Below are 25016 nucleotides of genomic sequence, written 5' to 3' on the forward strand. Positions count from 1 at the left end.
CATTGTGCTTGTCTTTCTGTTACTGGCCATTTCAATTCACAGACGCTGAACAGACTGACCACCAGAGGACAGCATTTCTTCATGTCAAGTGATGACCGGTAAGTCAACGTTGTCCCACAATTGTGTGGTGCTGAAAATAAAATTCACAACCAAGAGGTGATGTTCTTAGAGTACTGGAGTTATTACAAGTTACTAAAAAAATAGAAACAAAAATATATTCATTTACTTCCACGTTACTTTGTTTTCTGTAGGGTTTCAAACTAGAAACCAATACAATGGAAGGTATAATGCAGATACTGAAAATGAATGGATAAATTATGAAACTGTAGATCCTCAAAAAATCTCTACAGTTGCTGCAGGGATTTCTCAAAAAAAGGAAACTACATGATTAGTTTTACTCGCGCAATGAATCCAAAATGCCTGGTGGTTTTTTTATCTGGAATAAAAACATCTGTTATGAGATCTATGTTCCTGCTCATTTCATATGCCGGAGTCGACAAACATATTACCCTGTCTTTATCAGGCAATGTTAATATGTCAAACTGATTATAAGGCTACAGATACAGACTAAAAAAATCTGTACATTTCAAACAGTACCTAACACTGTCGCAAGACTCTGAGAAACAATAAGGAAAGACATTTTCTGCACTTAAAAAGCCTGGGAGAAAGATGAACACATTTACACTTCTGTTATTATTCACCCTTATCCAGAGCGGCTTACAATTTATCTCATTTTATACAACTGAGAGTTAAGAGCCTTGTTCAGGGGCCCAGCAGTGACAGCTTAGTAGGACCTAGGATTCAAACTCACAACCTTCCAAGCAGTAACCCAACACTTAAGTAACCACTAATTAGCTTAGCAGCTACTTTTTCTATTAGCACCATAAATATAGGGTAGATAAATTAGACAAGATCCATGATCCCATAACAATAATAATTCAAAGTCAGTTACAATCCACATTTTATTAAATAAAACATTCTCTTTAGGAACTAATACATGCATAATTTCAATAATTTGTCATATGCAGCTGTGTACACAAACATCACTGGATGGTGCCGGATTACTTTCATCATTTACACTGACCCCTTCTTATTGAACGTAGAAAGACACAATAGAAATAAACACCGATAATTTCACCACAACCCTTACTATTACGAGCTCTGCATTTACTTTATATTCTTTATGTGTTAATTAATTCATTAAATAATAAACATATGCTTATGTGGTCATTATTCACACATAAATTCATTAAACTCATGCCGTAGTTAAATAGCTGTTCATTAGTGTGGGATTAGTACATGCCTTAAGTTCATATTTAAGTAGAATTTGAGGTATTAGTGCATGATTATTTATGAACTGCTATTGTACAGTGTTACCAATAATGCGTCAGTGAGCTTGTGGGATTTTTTGCTGCAACAGTACTTTTGGGGGAATTGGGATCATTCTGTGTATGTGCCACAGACAAGAGGAATAAGAAGTGGCACGTTGTCGCTGCAGTGAACGTTACAGCTTTGCCTCTGTAACTCGATTCCCTCCATAAGGTGAACTGCGTGCTGACCCTGCTAACGGCTTCGGCCCACGCTCATGGTATCTGGTGCTAACTTTAGCATCACGTTGGTGGCTCTTCACAGAATGATTGCTCATTCTGTACAGGCTTTAATGTGTTTCTATGTCCCCGGATACATTTTTATTTGCAAACACAATTCACTTTCCTGGTATGATTTAAACAACAGCCATGTCACGGGCGTGAATACGATGATATGAGCTGGATTCACTGAAATATCAGGTCCAAAATGACATAAAATTAGCAAAGGTAACAAACCAGTTGTATGACAGGCAGGGCTGAACTTAACAGACATGCTAGGCTTTTTCTATCAAGCACTATTTCTCCTTTGAGCAATGTTTGGACCCCCCCCCCACACACACACATGAGCATAATAGATTATATGGATGTCTGATTGACAGTGAAACATTCAAGGCTGGATGGCACTAGCAGAACCTACTCTGCATACCATATTTGGTTTATTGTCCAAGTTGTAAATTGGTGGGATGCAGACAGCAAAAAACGAGACTGTGCTTCAGAGCTATAAGTCTTCATTCGTTGGTCTGTCAAGTGCTTCAGTGAATACTGAACACGGCTAATAAAAAACGCTTTGTAACATTGTAAATGTTTTGTCCAATCAAGGCAACATCATTGTACATCTTTCTCTTCCGAGTAAACCAAGCATATCAGCAGGGTATGAGCCATATCACCGAATAAAGGGAATGTTTATACAATGTATTGACTGCATCTAAAGTGTTAAACTGGTGATTACAGCATTTTATCATACAGGGCTTTATGATTCTGTAACACAACATATCTGTAATAGGAAAAAGGGGATGATCCAGTTCTCCCTGCTTCCCTCTGCCACGGTCCCTTGTGGTGAGGCCTCTGTCAGGACTTCTAGCTCTTCACCTTTCTATATATATGCCTGAGAAGCATCTGCAGGAAGAGTATCTTCTTTACCATCACTCATGAGCTCTTTGCATCATACAGAGAAAACCCCCCCACACTCCAAATGCTGCCTTCCTTCATTTCCTCTGGCTAGAAGAAGACAACAGCAGCAACAGTAACGGTTAAGGGGACAAGGGGACATAGAAGCTACTAACCCCGAGGATTTGGATTAAATCAAAACAAGTCCTTTGTGAATTTTTCTTACAATTTATTTTCGTCCTACAAGAATCTTTTCTCTGAGGTAAGGCAGAGCTTGTGCCAGAGCAACATTCAGACTGCAGGAAGTGAATACCAAACACATGGTGATAAAATAAAGCTATGTAATGAGCTCATAATCATGCCTTTGATTGACAGCTGATGTTTTCTAGCTGAATTAATTTCATATTCCATTGTTAACTGACTCTAAAGTTTGTGTTGGGCTTAAGAATGATGGATGATAAGGGATAAATCAGCACAAGAAGCTTTTACACTTCCTAACAGCCTAGAGTAAAGATTTTATTATTAATTGTATTTATTAACAAATGTTAATATTAATATATATTGAGAGTGCACTTAAAATTTTCATGAAAGTAGATTGCTGTATTTCAGCAACTCCATCTGGAACCCTAGGGGTCCGTAAAGCATTATCAGGGGGTTTATGATTTTTGATTTTTGTTATAGAGGTGGAAATTACACCAGTCAGTACAGATATCGATATTTAGGTTATTAGCTGATTTATCTGGACTCTTGAATCAAAGCACCAGTAACTTAGTGTGAGCGAACAGTTTATTAATAATAAAGCTCTATGCTGCTTAAAAACAACTAAAATGTCATCATATACACGTACATAGATGAATTATGTTCATTAAATAATCTAAACTAGAGGGCGTCTAAGCATATTTTACAGGTTAAAGGATCCCTCACTGCAAAAAGAGAACCACTTATGTACTTTAATGTTAATCAAATATTTATTTAATCATTCTCATTCTGTATGCATTGAAATACAAATGCTTGTGCTGCATGTGTAATACAGTGCTTAAATATCCCGGCTACAAAACACACTAATATGCACCTCTTAAATGGTCAACAGTAACATCACAGATTTGCTGGTGCAGTGGCTCATGACATTTAAGGAATTTGCTGAGCCGGTCACAATCCTGTAGCTGTGCTGGATTGATTTAGTTTGCTGAAACAGAAATACCCTCACCGCAACAAGAGACCTGTTTATACTTTTCCTCAGCCTTCCCCTTTACATACTGTACTGAAGGTGTTACACTATTCCATACTTCAGTAAAACTCCACTGAAAAAAAAAAGACAGGACAAAAAGGTCAACAAAAAAAACTGAAGAAAAAAGGTCAATAGCTGTTTGAGGATGATGCTTTTTTGCTCTATCAGTAATCATACATAATGCTTAACTGTAGCCAGAAATATCTGGTGATGACTAAGTTACAAGCCTTCCTAAATTACTATCAGTCTTTCACACCTTGTGAGTTCTCACAATTATTTTAAAACCGATTTTAAAGGTGTTAAGCCACCAAATTAGCAAAGGGACTGTCTTTACCGCCGTCTTTAATGCTTATTATGCCATTTGTAGGTTTGTCATGTACACATAATTACCTATTATGGAGAGATCGATAAGTATAATTAATACATTTCATGACTGCCATCGCTGGTGACAGCAGTGTCAATGAAATCTGCAATGATGGCATTTTGACCATAATAAAACATGACAGTTTCTGCTCTTTCCATTACAGGCTGTAGAAATGCCCCTCTCAGGAACTCCAGCTCCTCCCAACACGAAGAAAAAACCCTTTAAAATCATTACTGACCTCTCCAACATCACACAAATTGGTCAGTATGCCCCATCTGTATGTTTTTATCTGTGTATTATGCACATATACAGTATAATATACAACAGCAGTGTGTACAAATTTGAATAAAAGAGGGCCATATGGTCAATAATTGGTTAATTCTATACAAATAAAGTCTTATGAAAAGGTCATAACACTTACATCAACCCTTACCTTAAACCTGTTATGTGAATGGTTAAGAGTTATAAAATCATGCTGTTGTGCTTTTATTTCTCAGGGGTATTTATACGCAGGAAATCAGGCACCATTTTCATCATTTCTTGTTCAGAGCACAGCTAATTGTCTGGATGTAAAGCCTCTGTTTGCAAATTTAAACATATGGTCTGTCAATCTGCAGCATAATAAGTGCCACATATAGGAGACTGGAATAATCACTCTGTCCAACATTTTTAAATATAATGTTCTGATATAATGCTGATTTTCTTCCTAAAGTCAATAAAACACTACTGCATCTTGAAAGGTCTATAAATAATTCAAGTATAGAAATGTCATAATCAGAAAATTAGAAGCAAGTTATAATGAGAGCGTGGTGTGAATGAAAAAAAATTCTGGTGGTGGATTAACATGAGCTTTGGCCTCCAGGTATTTTTAATCAAGGTATAAAATAAACAAAATGATCTGTATGTAAGTGTGTGTGTGTGTGTGTGTGTGTGTGTGTGTGTATTAGCGGAAGATATGGACAGAGATGTTCCACTCTTGCCCTCTAATGAGCACTTCTATGTGAGAGGTTGAGTGTCTGGAGGCTGATTAATTCTATCGGATGTTCCCACTTCATCAGCTGGACTCAGCACTCATAATGACTTATTGTCCTATTTACAGGACAACATGGCTCCCATAGTGTCAGCACACACAACTCTCCTTTCACACCCATCTAGATTATCTGTCAAATTAGTTCCACTGACATGGGGGTGGAAATGAACGGTTGTTCTAGGATTTCTGGCACATTTTCTCTCACATTGCCCCTGCTCTTTAAACCCTACACCTCCCCTCTATCTCTCCTCCTCTTTTTACACTTACCCGTGGTGTTCTGTAGATGCTGTATAGGATGCATGAAAACATATCAACCTGTAATTCTTCTAGCAGTGTTGGCAAGTGTGGGCTATAGAAAAAGAAATGAAAAAATGAAAAGCTACCGGGTGAAGATAAAGAGAGTCTTCCGACCACCTCAGATGCACTTTCCCTGCAAAGCTAATAAACACCTTATTCATATAATTTATTAATATTTATTCATTTAATATCTAAAATCTGTGTTTACTACATTTCATTTTTTACAATTTCATCTATTGTTACTGAAGAACAGTGCAGTTACTATGAGGATTTCACACCACTAGCTAGTAGCTAGCTAACTAGCAGCCTCACTAGTCTGAAACGTTAGCAAGCCATCCTGTTGAAAAATCTAGCATGATCTGACAAACTAAATCTATTGCCTCACTGCTGTGTGATTTTCTTTAAAACAGCTTTCCTTGATGTAGCAATAGTAGCAGTAATTCAGAAACCTCTTCTGGCTCGACTTAGCATGTGATTTAACAACTTGTAGCTGGTCAAAATTAGCTGATCATCAGGGCAGATACACGAACAGCTACAATTTACCCATCTATTGATGTACGACACCTCATATTCAAGTTTGGTAACTTGTTTAGATAGTCGGATAATTTACATATTTAGTAGTTGCTTAAATCTAAACTGACTTACACTGGACCTCAGTATTCTGCTTTGCTAGTTCAGAATCAGATCCACAGTCAGCACTGCTGTTAAACCTGCACAGAGTAACACGGGGACAATAACAATATAGATACTAATAAAAAAAACAGATATCAGTAAAAGAACCCACACAAGGGCCATGTCAGGGGCCTAGGCAGCTGTCCATGGAACCTAAAGCATAGGCCATTTCTGACAACAAGCCATCTGAGGGTTTATATAGTGGATTTATATAGCAGTAGTCCTGTTGTAAAAGTGACATAGCCTGAAGCAAGAGACACTGACCATGAGCTTGTGAAACACCTGTTTTATTTGTCCTGGCATTGTTTCTAAAACAGTTGCTATTCCACTGTAACTTCTTTTTTTTTTTTGCAGAATTTACAAAGCAGTATATAGTATGTTCCCTTGTGCAAGCTTGCACAGCTAAATCACATTTAAAGTCGTATTTTATGCTCTCTCAGCACAGCATCCTTCTCTTTGGCATCAGCGATGGCATGACTCCAGGGTTTATAGCTGATTTCACACCGGAGATTGAATAAATAGCGCCACTTGATGACACAGTAGTGCACCTTTTGGTCCTGTAAAACGGATCAGATCCTTTTATTGCAAAATAAAAAGAAATATATCTTTCACTTGAAGCACTTCTATGGTTTAAAGGCTTTTGTGAATTACTGTACGATCTTACACACACTGCTGGGCATGTGCAGGTTGGACTGTGGTCAGACTCAGCAGCTATTCACCCATCAGGTTGCTCCCATTTTGGATCTTCAAGCCAGAAGCCCCAATGGAAGTGATTTATGTTCTGCTTTAAATTGAAGTTGAAACAAAAAGATGGTTTTTTTTGGATGTTTTTTGTAATTGACTCCCACTTTTTTAAAACATTCCCAGAGGAAGAGGAAACAGATGCCACCGAGTTTGACCTCGGGACTAAGATTAAGACTCCTAAGGAGGTGATGCTGGAGGAACTTTCTCTTATGAAAGGCAAAGGCTCTAAGATGTTCAGAATGAGGCAGCAGAGAGTGGATAAGTTTATCATCAGTGCTGAGAACTTGGTAAGCCTCCTCAAGAGAACGACCAGAGATGATTGAATGTACAGTGTGTTCTGTAAAATGAATAAATGTAGCTAGACATCCAGTGTATAATGTATATAATTGTATTTGAACCACATATACTGAAAGGGCTACCTTGCCTTTCTTATAGACTTTTATAATTCTTCTAATGCTCATTAAAACTCATTCATACTTATGAGTTTTTTTTGTTTCTGGTCATTTACCAGCAAAATCTCCAGGTCCTGGCACCTCCTGTAAACTGTGAAAAGACTCCACCCAAGACCCTTCCCAAACCAGATCCACCGAAAGGTACACAACAAGAAGAATCCTTTATTTGTCATAATACAGCACTGTGAATTTTTTCCCACATGATCCCAGCTTGTTAGGAAGCTGGGGTCAGCCATGTTACAGCAGAGAGGGTTAAGGGCCATGCTGAAGGACCTAACAGTGGCAGCTTGTACCCATGACCTTCTGAAAAAAAAAAATCCTAGAATTTTAACAATTGTACTAACTACACACACTTCCAGTGAAATTATGACACATCATATATGTAAGATAATGTCTGTTAGGTTCTATATGTTCTTTAATGTGTCACTTGAAGCTTTTATCTATCATTTTTAACAGAAGAAGTAGAACCTGAGACTGAGCAAGAGAAGAAGACCAGTGAGTATATTAAAACATATGTCTCACCATGGGAAAATGCTATGAAAGGCGACGATGAGCTCAAAGCCACGCTGAAGCCACAAATGCCGGGGCCTCATGTGCACAAAGACCTGCCCCAATACAAGAGCTTCAATAGGTACATACTCTAAATTTAGAACAGGATGTAGAAGGATCATACAAAACATGATCCCCAGCACTGGCTTGGTTTCTAATTACAGTTAAAGGTAACCCAGTTTCTGGACTTTATCTTACAGAACAGCGCTGCCTTTCGGAGGATTCGACAAGGCTTCTCACCTGCTGACCTTCGAGATCCCTGAGATCAAGAATTCTGAAGAACCAGTGTCAGTTCCTGTGTTCCAGTGTGACATCGACTCTCGACCATCTTTCAACCGTACTCCAATTGGCTGGGTGTGCAACGAAGAGTCCAGCTACATTCCCCTGACCCTGGAACCCATCTCCTCCGATGGAGAGACTGAAGACCTCTGAGAACCCTGTCCTGCTGATTCCTGCAGCCTGTATCTAGCTCAGTTCATCTTATATTGTTATTGTAGTGTTGAAAATATTTGCCAAAACTCTTGGGTATTGGCAGCTATGAAGACAACAGCCAATAAATTTCAACATTACTTGTATGGTAATGTAAAAATGAGATGTAAATACAGCTATGTACCATACGTAACAAAGTGGAGCCACATCATAATCTGAGTATGCTTAAAAATGTCAAAAAATCTGAACATGCCAGAAAACTTGTATTCAGTACAGCTAATGATCTTTCAATACATAAATAAAAGGTGTTCTATTATATAGCTATAAACCCTAGTCCAAGATACCCCCATACACCCACCCACCCACACTGTTCTGCACATTTTACAGTTTTTTCTGTGGTAGCAAACCTTCCTCAGCCCAGGGAGGCTGCTAATTAGCCAGTTAGTTTAATCATGTGTGTTAGAACAGGGAAAACACTATAATGTGGAGGACAGGGGTTACTGTAGGAACAGGGCTGGGAGCCTGTGGCATATCATTATAGCACACACACACACACACACACATTTGTTATACTACCCCTGAGAGGACCATCCACTGACACAGTTATTAACAGCTAATTAATGCTATACTGCACCTAAATCTAACCTGAATATTAACCTCAGGAACTTAAAGGAAACCCTAAGGCCTATTTATTTATTTATTTATTTTAGGGGTTTTTTTCTGTTCATTGGAATCAGCCAAAAATCCCAAGGTCAGAACTGTTAGATATTCTTGTCGTTATGGAGAAATTTGGTTCCTAGCAAGACACGCACTCACACACACACACACACACACACACACACAAACACAAATGAAAGAAAGACAGTCAATGACCTCTCGATGCCCCGAAATAAGATGGTTATAAAACTGTTACATTTATTGTTTTGTAAGGATTGTAGAAGTTATAAGATATATTCAGTCAAGCATACAGATGGAGATGGTTTGCAATAATTTGTTTACGTGTAACAAAGAAATCAGCATATAAAATGGAATGTGAATTTAAAATAACAGAATATATCTTGTGTCTGAGATGCAGGGAATAAATTGAACAACTAATTCCTTAGATCAGGTTAAATTGTGTTAGTTATCTTGCACTAAAAAAAAAACAGGAGAATAAAGGTTTCTGTAGTAACATGTCAAAGATAGCTCTCACCAGTAACTCTCACCAATAACCCTCACCAATAACCCCCACTAATTACCCTCACCAATAACCCTCACTAATAACCCTCACCAATAACTATCACCAATAACCCTCACTAATAACCCTCACCAATAACCATCACCAATAACCCTCACTAATAACCCTCACCAATAACTATCACCAATAACCCTCACTAATAACCCTCACCAATAACCCTCACCAATAACCATCACCAATAACCCTCACTAATAACCCTCACCAATAACTATCACCAATAACCCTCACTAATAACCCTCACCAATAACCCTCACCAATAACCATCACCAATAACACTCACAATTAACCCTCAGCAATAACTCTCACCAATAACCCTCACTAATAACCCTCACTAATAACCCTCACCAATAACCCTCACCAATAACCCTCACTAATAACCCTCACCAATAACCCTCACTAATAACCCTCACCAGTAACTATCACTAATAACCCTCACCAATAACCCTCACCAATAACCCTCACTAATAACCCTCACCAGTAACTATCACTAATAACCCTCACCAATAACCCTCACTAATAACCCTCACCAATAACCCTCACTAATAACCCTCACCAATAACCCTCACTAATAACCCTCACCAGTAACTATCACTAATAACCCTCACCAATAACCCTCACTAATAACCCTCACCAATAACCCTCACCAATAACCCTCACTAATAACCCTCACCAATAACCCTCACTAATAACCCTCACTAATAACCCTCACTAATAACCCTCACCAGTAACTATCACTAATAACCCTCACCAATAACCCTCACTAATAACCCTCACTAATAACCCTCACCAATAACCCTCACTAATAACCCTCACTAATAACCCTCACCAATAACCCTCACTAATAACCCTCACCAGTAACTATCACTAATAACCCTCACCAATAACCCTCACTAATAACCCTCACTAATAACCCTCACCAATAACCCTCACTAATAACCCTCACTAATAACCCTACCAATAACCCTCATTAATAACCCTCACCAATAACCCTCACCAATAACCCTCACTAATAACCCTCACCAATAACCCTCACTAATAACCCTCACCAATAACCCTCACTAATAACCCTCACTAATAACCCTCACCAATAACCCTCACTAATAACCCTCACCAATAACCCTCACTAATAACCCTCACTAATAACCCTCACCAATAACCCTCACTAATAACCCTCACCAATAACCCTCACTAATAACCCTACCAATAACCCTCACCAATAACCCTCACCAGTAACTATCACCAATAACCCTCACCAATAACCCTCACCAATAACCCTCACTAATAACCCTCACCAATAACCCTCACCAATAACCCTCACTAATAACCCTCACTAATAACCCTCACCAATAACCCTCACTAATAACCCTCACCAATAACCCTCACTAATAACCCTCACCAGTAACTATCACTAATAACCCTCACCAATAACCCTCACTAATAACCCTCACTAATAACCCTCACCAATAACCCTCACTAATAACCCTCACCAATAACCCTCACTAATAACCCTCACCAATAACCCTCACCAATAACCCTCACTAATAACCCTCACCAATAACCCTCACTAATAACCCTCACCAGTAACTATCAACAATAACCCTCACCAATAACCCTCACCAATAACCCTCACCAATAACCCTTAGCAGAAAAAGTCAAGTCAAAAAGAAAAGGCGAATGACGTCATACCCCTGACGTGCAGTTCACATTCAGGCCGCTAGATGGCAGGAAGTGGTTCACACGGTGGCGTCAGCTCAGTGAGCTCCATCCTAAACCGCATACTCCAACCCGATCACCACACCACACACTACCGCACTAAATAAAATGCCTATATAGTACGCAACACAAGTGTATCCGGCTTGCTTACTAGTGTGACACAGAAAACGGGAAGGGAAAGAAAGAGCACTATCGCGAGAACACGGCGTGTTCTGACGCGGCGCTGGATGGCGCTGCGGGATGTTTCGGAATTTTTTTGCGGGTTGAGATTTTTTTTTTTTTTTTTTTTTTTTCGCCCACAGGTTTCTGCTCGGATAGGACACAAGATCGCGTCTGGACGAAGGCACAAGGTGAGTGAGCAGACTTTACAACTTGGTAAACGATGCAGCGGGAGAAATAGGAGTCGCGGCGGGTGTAAAGGTTTGGAAGTGAAACTTAAATGTAGCCATCCAGATGTGCTCGCTCGAGGATGTGCTTGTGACACATGTGCGTTGAGTTGAAATGGCTCGTTTCCGTTCAGGATGCTTTGAGGATGATGTGCTTTATGATAGTGTGCTGCAAACAAAGCCAGCCATTCCCTTTCCACCTCCTCCCTTTCCTTTATTATTTATTTTTTATTGCAGGTAACAACACAATCTAGGCAAAGAGCTAACACTGCGCTTCACAAATGCACTGTCACGCTCAGCATCTTTCAGCCAGCAGCCTGAGCACCGAGCTGCTTCACCTGGAAGGACTACAGACTTTTACTTTAAAGCAGCACAGATGTGTTCAACATCACACCGCTGCTCGGTGTCAACTCACGCCTTGCTGTGTTTCTCTTCACACTTTGTCATAGGCTCAGGTCAGGTACTTGTTGATGCGGAGAGATGTCGGGGTTTTTTCTAGGTTAGTCATATTCAACATGACCTTAATGCCGCTTATGTCATTTGATATAATGACGCATTAGGCATCATCCTGCACATGTTGCTGCTGTCACACATCTAACCATCTGACCATCTAAACATACAAGCATCTGACCATCTCACCAGTGCAGGAACAAAGTAACTTCTCGGACATATAACCCTGCAGAAAAAACTATCAAACTGATTGGCTCTTTCTTTCTTTCTTTCTTTCTTTCTTTCTTTCTTTCTTTCTTTCTTTCTTTCTTTCTTTCTTTCTTTCTTTCTTCTTTGAACAGTATTGGAATTACTTTTACTTATGACCCATCCTTGAATTATTATTAAAAAAGCTATATATCCCAACCATTCACTGAGCAAGTATTAAGCAAGCTGGAGAATATGCTATACTATACTGTACTGACTCATATACAGCTGAACACTAGATACAGATATGTATAAACTTCTGGCTGTTTGAAAAGTCAGGAAGCAAGGAGAGTACCGACTTGATTTGGCATTTATTATTTACAACATCTTCTACATGTTCTACATGTTTGCCCATAGGCTTGACACAATTTCTCTGCTGCTCTGTCATGTTTATGTGGATTTTGCTCAACAAATTCAGCTCGAAATATTTGCTTAACATATTCCCAGTGGTTCCTGACTTGTCAGACTCCCTGTAGTAGCTAATGATGGTTTGCATAAAAATACAGCTGCAGTAAGAAGTAGTAGTAGTAATAATAATAATAATAATAAGTGCTGTAGTAGTTATAGCTTGACTGGAATAATGGAATTAAAATTCTATTACTTTTTCTATTTTCAGTAACCAAATTTAATTGATTACTAAAAAAATCCTACTAAAAATATCCTTCTACTACACATTAATACAGATACTAGAACATTTATATATGGTGGATATTGTGATTATGTGCCATTGTTATTGAGACTGAGATTTAATAAATATACATACACACATTTATATACAGCATTAAGACACCATTAAGGTCCCCGGTTTGAACCTGAGCTCAGGTTACAGAATGTTAAAAGTTTTGCATTTCCTCGTGTTCATATTGGGTTTCCATTGAACTTCTGTTTCTTCTTAAATTATAGTGGTAGGTGAATTGGGGACTCTAAATTGCCCCTAGGTGTAAATTGACTTGACTTGACTTGACTTTCAGCAAGCCCACTGGTGTCCAGTGTTCCCAGGAAACTGACCAGGATAAGGTTTTTACAGAAGATATTGAAGGAATTAAAGTAGCCTTGGATTTGTTGTCGTCAGTACTCATGTTCTCAAACTTATTTTTGTCAATAAGAGCTGATTTTTTTAAGGATTTCATCACGGTCTTTGCCACTGGAGCATGTGTTTGAGATTTAGAATAAAATATTGTCAAATGTTACTTCCTTGCCTAAAATTAAACCACTTCAATGGTACACTTCAATACACGCTTTGTGGCATTGCCATAAGACTTATATTGGCTGTGAGATTCCTTCATTACTAAATATGCAGACTTAAAGAATCAGAAAGTCTTCCAGTGAATAATTACTAGTCTTGGTATGGAGTCAAAACGAGGATAAAAAAAGTTACCATCTGCCCAGAAAGAGAGTTACTAAAGTTCTAAATCTATTTGTGGTCTAAATTTTGAATTCATTTATGATTGTGTTTCACTCTTGGAGTCATCGTTAGTCACATCATCAGGATTTTCCAGCACACAGCTTGCCAGCTTGCCTCATGATTTTGTGGCAGAGGAGCACAGACAGTATTTAATAATCTACTGACCATATACGATAGTTACATTTCAGAAATTATCCTTCAGAGAAATGCTTACTTTACATCCATGGCATGACTAGCACAACTCTAAACTGTGGTTCTGTGAACCCTGGATTACTTTCTGCTTAGACAAGGGAGCCACTATTTCTTTCTTCCGTGACAGTTGAACAGATGGTCTGAGGACTGGATGGCTGCCGTCTGGTCTAAATAGTACCACAGGGTGCATACCGGGCACGACAAGGAACGCTTTGCAGTTCACCTTCATGGAACGCTGCAAAGTCAGACGACTGATTTACAAAATTAGGTTATATGACCTTGGGCAGAAAACCTGGGTTGGGTCACAAGCAGACCTCAGGGTCACCTTGTGGTGAGCTTCCTGGCATTCATGTCTCCAACTATTTCAGTTGTAAATTGTCATGCCACCAGCCCTCTTCATGGGCATGGTCTACAGTACTCTTTAGTGTTGAGGGACACGGTTAATGGCCTGTCCCACAGGATAGATATGGGGCATTCTGACAAGTTTTATTGGCTTGAGGCATAACTCTGCAGTACTTGTGGGGCAACCAGAAAATGGAACATGGAAATGTGTTGCAGTGACTTAAAAACACACTGTGGATGTGCCACTGGGTTGTGCTGGTCATGATGATTGGGACCACTGTGCCGGGCTGATTTCCCCATATTTGGCACTAGGTATAATTTACCTAGGCAGTGAACCACATCATATCTGGCCCAATGGCCCGTCCTCGATGTGTCATGCTCCGGCTGTCCCTCATGTGCCTTAGGCAGGTGGAGTCATTTTGGTGTGATGTGTGTTGGTGTTCCCTGACAAAGGGATCAGTTTCAGGTAAGTTATTGCACAAGCTGAAACTGATAAAGTATTGCACATGCTTGCCACATGTGCTGTAATGTAATATCTCGCTATCTGCAATGAGTGCAGGGCTTATCTGGAGGCAGTGCTTCAACTGGTGAGACCACACGCAACATGATGCAAGCATCAGTTACAGTTATTTAGTTGGCCAGCTCATGATTGGATCAGTCGAGCTGGCTGTCCAAACCCTCCTTTAGAAAGCTTGATATACTATTGCAACCAGAGCTGCGTGAAGGAGTACATTTGGTGCTATAGATTGTGTCTCACTGACTGCCATTTTGAGGATCACTGCCAAAGCTAGTTTAGTGCGTGTCAACAAAGGGTGACCTAGAGCAGGGATCCTCAAATCTGGCCCACGAGATCTACTTTCCTGCAGAGTTTAGCTCTAACCTTAATCAAACACACCTGAGCATGCTAATCAGTGTCTTCAGGTAGAGGAGTTTGATCAGGGTTCGAGCTGAACTCTGCAGTGCATTGGCCCTCCAGGGAAAGATTTGAGGAACCCTGACCTAGAGCTTATACTGGATGTTGACCATAGTTGAACATGGTGGTCTTTAAGACGCAGTCATTATGAGCCTGGAAAAACATGGCTGCAGACGTCACATCCTTACATTCCATGGAAGAAGAAGCCTTTATTTGTCACATATACATTACATCTCTTCTTCATGTATCCCAGCTTCAAGTTGTGGTCAGAGCTCAGTGTCTGCCATGATAGAGCACCCTGGCAGAGAGAGGTCTGAAGAACATTAAGGGTTTAACCCCTGACCTTCCAATCAACAACCCAGAGCCTTAACCGTCCACATATACTTGGAGGATGAACAGGCTTTAGGCTATAAATCTAGCTCTGTTTGAAGTTTCTGAGTTGCACACAGCTGGTGCTTGCATTCATTTTCCAGGGGATACAGATACTTCTACTTTAGAGTGGCTCTTTTATGCTGTAGGACATTTATTGAGTTTGCTGGCATGGTTTAGATCTACTTGTCCATTTTGTAGGAAGCATCAGTGATAATCAATATAAAGTTATTCTGACTGATCACTGTTATCCTCTGAGGATAGGAGTTGGATCGTCCAGCATGACCTCACCCACAACCACAGGACAAGAGAGCTGACTGAATGTTTTAATGAACAGGATGATAAATCATATGCTATGACCTTCACAATCACCAGATCTCAGTCTCATAGAAAATCTGTGGGAGATTTTGGAACGACGTATCAAGCTGATTTTACACTATGCGACTTTGACAGTCTTTTACGATTATTTCTTATCCTATTGCATAAAATGACCGCAGGAGGATTTCTATAACAGACTGTGTGATAACATGTCTTCTTCCTGTCAGATTAAACGATGAAGATAGTTACTATATTCTGTCATGCTGGCTGCTCAATTGAATATCTCTTCAACCAGATATCATAAAAATAGTTTCACATTGTCGAATAGTAAATAAACTCCATGAACAGAGCATTTGTGTGTTAATCAGCCATACAACTGGAAGCTGGAGGAGGACAATTCTTCTCTATTTTTTTTCACATCACATCGCTTTTTGTGCTGTCACGGTCGAACTGTGACGAGACATTAGAGACATTCTGTCTGCTGTCACAATTAAATAAAAAAAAAAAAACACTCTTCTTTTATAATCCAATGTCTTTTGTTTATGTTTTGCCTTTATAGCTGTCCTGCTGGTTTTGTGTAATCATATGCTGTTTTATTGGTAGATCTTTAGATGAACGTTATATCAGCGGTCATACTATGAGTAAGTAAGTAGTGTTTGTGAAATACTTTCTTCACAAATCACATCCTTAGATGGTTGGGGTCAGAGTGCAGGGTCAGCCATGATGCAATAACCCTGGAAGGCCCTCATACTGAGATTGTAAACTAAATTTTCAGACACTTCCAGAATTTTGTAATTGGCTGTCTTTGGTCACATTGTACATTTTAAGACCACCAACTCAACTCAACTCATGCTAAAGGATTATTCAATGCAATGTACGATTGTCCCTGCAGCATGGACAGTAGAGCGGAAAACCATACACCATAAAGCTCAACTTTAGGCAGTACTTTCTAGCACCATCATCAAAACCCTAACTAAGGTAATATCATGTGGAAAAATGGTCTTCATCTATCTAATCCACTTCCAGAGAGTTATAGAGTCAAGCAGCACTGGTTTGCTTACCAGCTCACTACAAATTGATTAATTTTAAGAAAATGTAACATCTAATATCTCTATATTTGCATAAATCTTTTTTATTTCATCACCATAAAAAAAAAACCCTCAGTTTGACCCTTGCCGCGGTTAATAGTTTGTGGCCTGATTAATAGGAACATTTTGTTTATTGTGCCTGCATGTCTATTATTGACCCACATTGGACTCAGCTGCTGGTGTCAATGCGTGGCAAATGCTGTTGAGACCCATTAAGAGCTCTGTGTGCTTTTATAAATTCAGTAGTGGGCCATGGGGAGGTCATTGGCAAAACGTCGCTAGCCATTCCAATGAGTTGCTGTTAGGGACATGAGCAAAATGAAATGAGGAGCTCACACAGAGCTGTCTAATCGTGTGGACGTGTGGTGCAGGTTGGAGCTCCTGATAAAAAAAAAAAAAACAATGTTACAGTAGAGCTGTTTTCAGCCCATTTCTTGGGTCATCACTCAGAGCGTTTACTTTCCGAGATGGAAGACATGATTTAATTTTGTATCGGCTTGTGTGATTATAGATTTTCTCAGAGGCTGAGTGAAATTGGTTGGTGTTTGTGTGAATGGGGAGAGGAACTGCTTTATGTCTCAAACCTCTGGAGAGTCATAGTCTTAGCACTCTGTATGGCTTTTTTTTCTCAGATAAGATCTTTTGAATCTAAGCAGCTTTGTGCCTTCAACAAATGAACCTTCTCTAGTTTTGGAAAATGGAGCGCACCTTATGTATTTCCCACTTCTTCTTTTTCTTTGAAAGCTGATTAAGTTGAAACATTTGAAATGTCCTTATAAAGTGTTTAGGTAGTTTGTTTGCGCTCTCAGGATGAAACAGCAGAGTGATATGTGCCCTTTTGTAATGTGGAAAAAAGCTGTTCACTTGGCCGAGGTATGAAACAGAAGGCGAGGTTTAGAAAAAGGCACCCTTTATCCTTATATAATATTCTGCTTCATTTCTGAACACCTTTTCTGCTCCTGACCATAGAGGAACATTTGAATCTTTGCCTATTAAAGTTGCCACTGAACAATTTTTCTAAGGAAAAGAAATGATATGATAAGTAAGCATTATAGAAAACAGTGTCATTTTGACAAGAAAGATTTATTCTTTTTTGTTTAATAGTATGTGTGATACCAGTGTCATCTAGACAGCAGTTGTTTGTTGTGACAGTTCTGGCTGGCTTTGTAAAAGGTTGAGGAATAGCCAGGAAAATGAACGCTGGGTTCTCCCTATTGTCAGCCTGCGTCTATTTGGAGTTACACATAACCCAGTTGCAGGAAAGCTGTATTGTCGTCTCGTACTTACAAAGTAAAAGCAAAAGGATGATAGAAAAAAAAAAAAAACATCCCAGATCAACCCAAAGCATAACTGATGAAATAGGGAAATAATCAATAAGACCAGCTTTACAAACTCAGGTTCAGTTACTCAACCATTAGGGCTGCATGATAATGAACATTGAAATCCTGATTATTTCACGGTAATTCAGCCATAGTGCTCCGGCAGTCCGTATTCAGATCCGTACAATGCTGTTAGCATCCATACCGACGGTTTAAAATGCACTTTTATGATGTACTGCATCTGCGTTAATGGACAACCCAGTTCTGCTTTGTATAGAATAATATAAACAAGCTCGCTTTTTCATCTTAGCACAAAAATCTACTGAAGTGCTATGTTTTTAATTCACTATCTATGTAGCAACACAGGAATGGAGGCAACATGTAGGACTGGATAGATTGCGTGTATATCAAAATATTAAAACGAATGAACACAAAATCTAAGGAGTTCTACAGACTGCGAGTGTGTATGTTAAATGCAAAAAATACAAAATGGTTTAGGAATATTTATAATACTTATAAAGCATCATGCTAATGCTTAATGTTCCTAAAAAAACATCCCATCATGACTGCTGTTTGTTTTTTCCAACCCCAAACTCACTCATTTCTCATCACGACACTCTTTATAGGAGACTTTTTAACTCATGAACTGTACAAAGTAGCAAGTTACCAAGCCTTGATATTTTGTGATCATCTTCCTGGTATCTCGACAGTGTTTCTGGTGTTTTTTAATTTCTCTTGCCTTGCCTCGTTTATGTTGTTTGTCTGATTATTGCTCACATTTTAACCTTGAGTTTGCCTGATGAGTTTGTACCTCTGCCATAATGTTTATTAAACTGCCAAACCACCCTTTCGCCCGTCTCAGCATCCATGTCCTGACAACCAAATATTAACAGAATTCCACTGTTGTTGTTGTTGTTGTTGTCCTTTGGCTGCTCCCTGTTCGGGGTCGCCACAGCGGATCATCCGATCCACATATTTTGATTTTGGCACAGGTTTTACCCCGGATGCTCTGCCTTATGCAACCCTCCCATTTTATCCTCTCACTGGGACTGGCACTGAGAGTTAACCCCTTAGCGGCTGGATTGGTTCCCTGCCCAGAAATCGAACCCGGGCTGCTGCAGTGGTGAGAGAATATTCCATTGCTTAAAATAAACATTTCTTTTTCTTGTAGTTTTCAGTGCCTGGAATCTGGAAATATGTTTTTTTCTTTTGTAATGTGAATTCAAAGCAGGATGGCACACACCATATGTTAAATTGTGTAAACAATGTTTTGTTGGTATTATGCTGACTGACATTTCAAAGCCTCTGTCATAACGATCCGCACAACATAGGCAACAGACGCTTAAAGAGAATCCACTCGGGGGTATTTGCTTATACCCAGACATCTGATATTGATATCGTATTGAAAATACAATGGCACATATCTGTTAACAAGCATGGACATGTTCATTGACCAGTCAACTGTGACCCATAAACCAGCATGTAAGGACAGGGAATTCATGCTGCTCTAAGCTTTTTTTTTTTTTCAGCAGGGAGAGGTGAGGAAACAGGCAAGGAATGGGGCAAAGCAATCAAGGTGAAAGGAAAGAGAAAGGAGAGAGAAAAGAGAGGGAGGGGGAAGAACAGCACTCCAAGAGTGTGTCATGTAGAATGTGTTCCCTCTTCAGTCAGATTCAGCCTCACAGTCTCCATCACCTCTCTCTTGTCTCTGAGCCCATGGTGGATCATATTTTATATATATATATATATATATATATATATATATATTTATATATATATATATATATTTTCACCAGAAGCAGCATCACAGCTCATCCTGGCAGAATGCAATGCGGTTTTGTGGCTCACCACAGGAAGCAGGGTGTGAGGTGACACTGTGTTGTTCGAGTGCCAAGCACAGACCCCAGGGCTCTCTACGCTCTCTCTCTCTCTGTCTACTTATTCATCCAGAGTGTGCAGAGGAAGCGCACGCCTGCAAAGATGGAATAATATTAGTAGGGAAGCATCATTACCGATACTGGTTTTTGTTTTGGGTGATACCGTGCTCATTTACTCAGAAATGCTCCGAGACCTAAATCCAATAGCAGGTGATACTCTGTGAAGTTAGTTTAGTGCATGCAGTTAAGATGAAATGACAGCAATCTGGTGCTTCTGATGATTAATCATGGCAGCCAAAGCAAGCAGAGTGCAAACCACCAAGAGGAGCAACAATAACATCTTTCTCAGATAAAAGTTCAGTGGAAACTCGACATACGAATGCCCTCCCTTACGAATTTTCGCCTTAAGAATTGAAATTTTGCAAGAAATTTGCATCGGCATACGAAGCATTTTTTTAGCAAACGAATGAACTAAACCCAACACCGGCTAAGTTGCAGGTATATCCGGGAGCTGTTCAGACTTCAGTGGAAAGCCAAGCGAAGGCAACCGAAGTGAGTTTATGAATTTTATGATTTTTTTTTTCAGTCAGTGAAAGTCGTTTCCAAGGAGCCAACCCACGATACCAACGTTGCCATTGGCATGCATTCAAAAGCTATGTGATTTTCCGGGCATTTTTTTGTTGACAGATTGGTGGCATGGGTGGTCTGTTCTATTTTTAGCCCAAGCTTGGTGGCACGACTTCCTGTGAGAACCCTTGACATGGAATGCTTGGCTTGGGTCAGTTCTTTGTAAGCAGCTCTACAGTTTACATACGCTTCGTATACCTAATATTTTTGGGCGGCTGGAACGGATTATCTGCATTTACATTATTTCTTATGGGAAAATTCCATTCGCAGTACAAATTTTCGCCTTAAGAACCTGCAGCATCCAGAGAGAATTAAATTTGACGCAGAGGTTCCACTGTAACCTGATAAAACCCTTGTTTGTAATTACTACAGCTAGCTCGCTACGGACAAAATAGACTCAGCACTGAAGGCTTGAGAGTGGGAAAAGTTCCACTTTTTGGTGCATTATATCGAGTTTGCTGTAATTAGCCTTCTGTTGATGACAGTTTGGCAAAAACCTTTAAGTAGCCTGATTAGTAAACAGGAGCGTTTTGCTTGGCTTGGATTTTTCAGTTCATTATGTAAAGAATAATGCACATCAGACCGTGGCATCATACGACAGTAATACACACCAGGTTGTGTGATTTGGTGCACAAGCGGAGAGCATAATTCCGTATAATAGTATAGTCAGGAGTGTGTTATTACAACTCTGCCTTATAACACAGTGATGTGTGAACGGTTACAATGTTTAACAACACTTTTTATACAACAATGGTTTATAGTTAGATTTAATGTTGTGGAACGTCCGAGAGACAGGTCGGTTCCTCTTCTCATCTAGGTTACATCTGCGATACACAGTTTTTGTTACTCTCTCTCTCTCTCTCTCACTCTCTCAATTAACTGGATTGCTCTCTGCTCACTCCACACTCTCTCAAATGGATTGCTCTCCATCTCTCTCTCTCTCTCTCTCTCTCTCTCTCACAGAAAGAAATATTTTCTGAGTCAAACTGTTCTACGCTAATAAAGCAGACCTTCTAATCAATCAGATTTAAGCATTAATCAATACCAAACAATAAACAGTTTGTCTCTTTCAAAACAAACCAAATCACAGGAAATTAAAAGGAAATTAAAAGATTCACCTATTGCTAAATGATCAAATGCTGGAGTTGCCAATAACACTTAATACAAGATCATTTCGGTATCAGTACCGGTCCAAAACCGTCACGTTCATGTTCTCGTCCTCAGTCTGGAAAAAGTCTCTCACTGCATCCGTAGATATTAGCGACTACATCAGCAGCCTGCTGGAGTTTGCTCAGATTGCACTGTAATAAGTAACCATTGTAAGGTTGACATGGTAACCTGTGTGACCTGTGCTGTCAGCATTAGCTTCACGCTTCAGACAGAGATGAAAGCCCTCCAGGTGAAGGCAGGTTAAAATGGCTGCGGGTGCCAGCTCTCAGCATTAAATTAGCTCCACGTAGAGCTCGTTCTGTGGAGCATTAGGGAACCTACAGGGCTCCTGATTGACTAACATGTGAAAGGAACAACAACTTTACTCATCTACAAAGATTTCTGACCCCAAGGGCACTGTGATAATTAAGCACCAGGCCTGTCATGATGATTACACAGTCGCCTGAGCGCAGTTATTTGTGCTGATCAGGATTATTTGAGGTGATTGTGGTTAATTGCTGTTCCACATGTCCTTTGTATATACGGCAATGTGCACAAATGGAATTGTTTTAGTGTTGAATTAAAGCCACAATCCTTTGAATTATAACAATTTCTTGCACATATTTACACTAGTTTCTTAGTTTCTGCTAATATACACCAGTAAATTTATGTATGTTTTAAATAAAGTTAATTTACAATTATATTAATACATATACACTGATCAGGCATAACATTATGTGTTGGTCCCCCTTTTGCTGCCAAAACAGCCCTGACCCATCATGCACTGTGTATTCTGACACCTTTCTATCAGAACCAGCATTAACTTCTTCAGCAATCTGAGCAACAGTAGCTCGTCTGTTGGATCAGATCACACGGGCCAGCCTTCACTCCCCACGTGCATCAATGAGCCTTGGCCGTCCATGACCCTGTCACCAGTTCACCACTGTTCCTTCCTTGGACCACTTTTGACACTTTTGACTTTTGACAGATACTGACCACTGCAGACCGGGAACACCCCACAAGAGCTGCAGTTTTGGAGATGCTCTGATCCAGTGGTCTAGCCATCACAATTTGGTCCTTGTCAAACTCACTCAAATCCTTACACTTTCTCATTTTTCCTGCTTCTAACACATCAACTTTGAGGACAAGATGTTCACTTGCTGCCTAATATATCCCACCCACTAACAGGTGCCATGATGAGGAGATAATCAGTATTATTCACGTCACCTCTCACTGCTCATAATGTTATGTTATGGTAATTATCTATACATCATTCTATTAATTAAGACAATAATCATGGCAAGTCTACTAAGCATACGTTTTTTTCCTTATTTGTTTTAATACAAGAGAATTTGGTCACAGAATTGGAAAGCCCACCTGTCTGAATGTTCAGTAACACAGTCCGTTCTGAAGGCTCACATGGCGTCTGTGTATTGTGTATACAGTATTTCTCCAGGATGGAGTGATTCACACAGCGAGCTATTCAGCCATCCGTCTGTCCGGCTTCTTGTAGTCAGCCGACGCTACAGAAAACACCTTAATGTTCTCCTTTAGCCTTCCGGCCCGCTGTTGGGCCTTTTCTTATGCCTGTCAGTGCTGTGGCATGTGTCACAGTTTACACACAGACACACACAGACACACACACACACACACAGTTCATTTCAGTTCACTAACTCTCAGTATCCTGAAAAAGGCCAGATGTGAGATGCAGTGATTGACATTATGCAAGGGAAGCATTCTCACACCCATTCACTTTCCCATTCTGCAGTAGGGTAGTGATAATGCGTAGGCAGAAAGTGAACACACAAAAACACAAAGCTCTGAATGGATTGTTTAAAAATACTGAGTTTGAATCATATTATCTTTGTCAGAACGACTCGGGTTGGGCATATTGAAAGATAAACGAAGCCTTTTGAAACCATCACAGGTTACAGTAAATGTTTGTCTAATGACTCATGTATTTCTTGACGTTGGCTTGGATAATGTGCCATGAACAACTCTTTATTTCTTGTTTATTTATCTATCTATCTATTTATTTTTATGCAGTTTTATCTCAATTCAAAAGTCTTTTATTGTCATGTAAACCATACATAGCTGATACGGTACACAGCGAAATGAAACGAAGTTCCTCCAGGACCCTGGCGCTACATACTGTAAACACACAGAGCTAGGCAAAGCAACACAGAGCTAAAGGCTAAAAATAAAATTAATCTATCCACAGACAGATAGTGCATGTGTGCAACCTTGTGTAAATAGTGCAAGACAAGAGACAGACAATATCATACACTGTAAGACAGATACATAAAATATCTGTGTAGATCCGAGGGCAAATATGGACGCTTGTATTGTAAACAGAACATCAGATTTTTTCTGTTTTAATATTTTTAAGCTTCAACCTTTGCAATTCAACCATCCGAACCTAACAAGTATATTATATACCACCTATATTATATTCAAATTGTATTGCTGTGTACACATATGAATGCTCTTTTTTAAATAACATATTTATTATAGAATAAGTGCCTGGCAGAAATGAACTCTATAACTCCAAGGCCATATCTTGTCATACGGGAAAACACCATATGTCTTTAACCAATCAATTCATTAGATTTACTGCCACTATCTGTAGTGGATTCACTGTAGGGTATTGAAATACAGTAAAACGATGTGGTGTAGCAGATATGTACGTCTTTGTATTGAAAGGTTTATTCATTGTCCAATCTCAGATTCTAACAGGGCTCTAAATGAGCGTTTCATTAAAGTTTGGTGAGCCTGTACTGTAAGTTACCGCTAGCCTAGATTTGTTTTACAGACGATCTTAGACAGGACTGATGTTAAGTGCTGAATTAGAGCCATCTAGCTCAGCCTGGTTCAGTTAGATCGAGATTTATTTCCAGTAAAGCAACACTTATACACATAGATTTCGTGAATTCCAGAGGATTTAACTTGAACCCATTTCTTAAAGGTTATATTTAGTTTTTTAACCCTTTGTACCAGTACACTGGTGTTCCATTTCACCGACAGTATTATCAGTCGGTATAAACAAGTGAATTATTTTATCGCTGCAAGTCTGACATAAAATGAGTTAAGAGATGAGTCTGTTGGCTTTCAGTGTGAGATGTTTTTCTCTCTGTTGGATAACCTTA

The 25016-nt window shown here is 39.5% G+C and overlaps 2 protein-coding genes across 9 annotated transcripts in view; both read left to right on the forward strand.

The window, feature by feature from the left end:
- Positions 1–2565: 2565 nt before the first annotated feature.
- myoz1b (myozenin 1b) lies at positions 2566–8567 on the forward strand. 2 transcript variants are annotated; one of them, XM_058405644.1, is made up of 6 exons: positions 2566–2736; positions 4230–4326; positions 6933–7096; positions 7321–7402; positions 7721–7892; positions 8011–8567. In XM_058405644.1, the coding sequence occupies exons 2-6, from the start codon at positions 4239–4241 to the stop codon at positions 8240–8242; spliced, it is 738 nt and encodes a 245-aa protein (XP_058261627.1). In that variant the 5' UTR covers positions 2566–2736; positions 4230–4238; the 3' UTR covers positions 8243–8567. The 2 variants fall into 2 exon arrangements, with proteins under 2 accessions (XP_058261627.1, XP_058261626.1); XM_058405643.1 differs by having other exon boundaries at positions 2568–2736; positions 7718–7892.
- A 2672-nt stretch (positions 8568–11239) lies between these two features.
- usp54b (ubiquitin specific peptidase 54b) overlaps positions 11240–25016 on the forward strand; it is a 114114-nt gene continuing 100337 nt past the window's right edge. For 3 of the 7 annotated variants that reach the window (XM_058406556.1, XM_058406554.1, XM_058406550.1), the window contains exon 1: positions 11240–11539. The gene's annotated coding sequence lies outside the window, so the exon portion shown is untranslated. The remainder of the gene's footprint in view (positions 11540–25016) is intronic. The other 4 variants (XM_058406562.1, XM_058406559.1, XM_058406557.1 and 1 more) reach the window with 3 other exon arrangements.

Source organism: Hemibagrus wyckioides, linkage group LG13 (assembly GCF_019097595.1).
Source record: "Hemibagrus wyckioides isolate EC202008001 linkage group LG13, SWU_Hwy_1.0, whole genome shotgun sequence".
Taxonomy (NCBI): Eukaryota; Metazoa; Chordata; class Actinopteri; order Siluriformes; family Bagridae; genus Hemibagrus; species Hemibagrus wyckioides.

What these genes read in the sequence shown, in the direction of transcription:
- myoz1b (XM_058405643.1), top strand. Translation starts at nt 4,239, where the DNA reads ATGCCCCTCTCAGGAACTCCAGCTCCTCCCAACACGAAGAAAAAACCC. An exon ending in CAAACCAGATCCACCGAAAG is followed by an intron (nt 7,403 to 7,717) that starts GTACACAACAAG and finishes CATTTTTAACAG; the next exon opens with AAGAAGTAGAACCTGAGACT. An exon ending in CAATACAAGAGCTTCAATAG is followed by an intron (nt 7,893 to 8,010) that starts GTACATACTCTA and finishes TTTATCTTACAG; the next exon opens with AACAGCGCTGCCTTTCGGAG.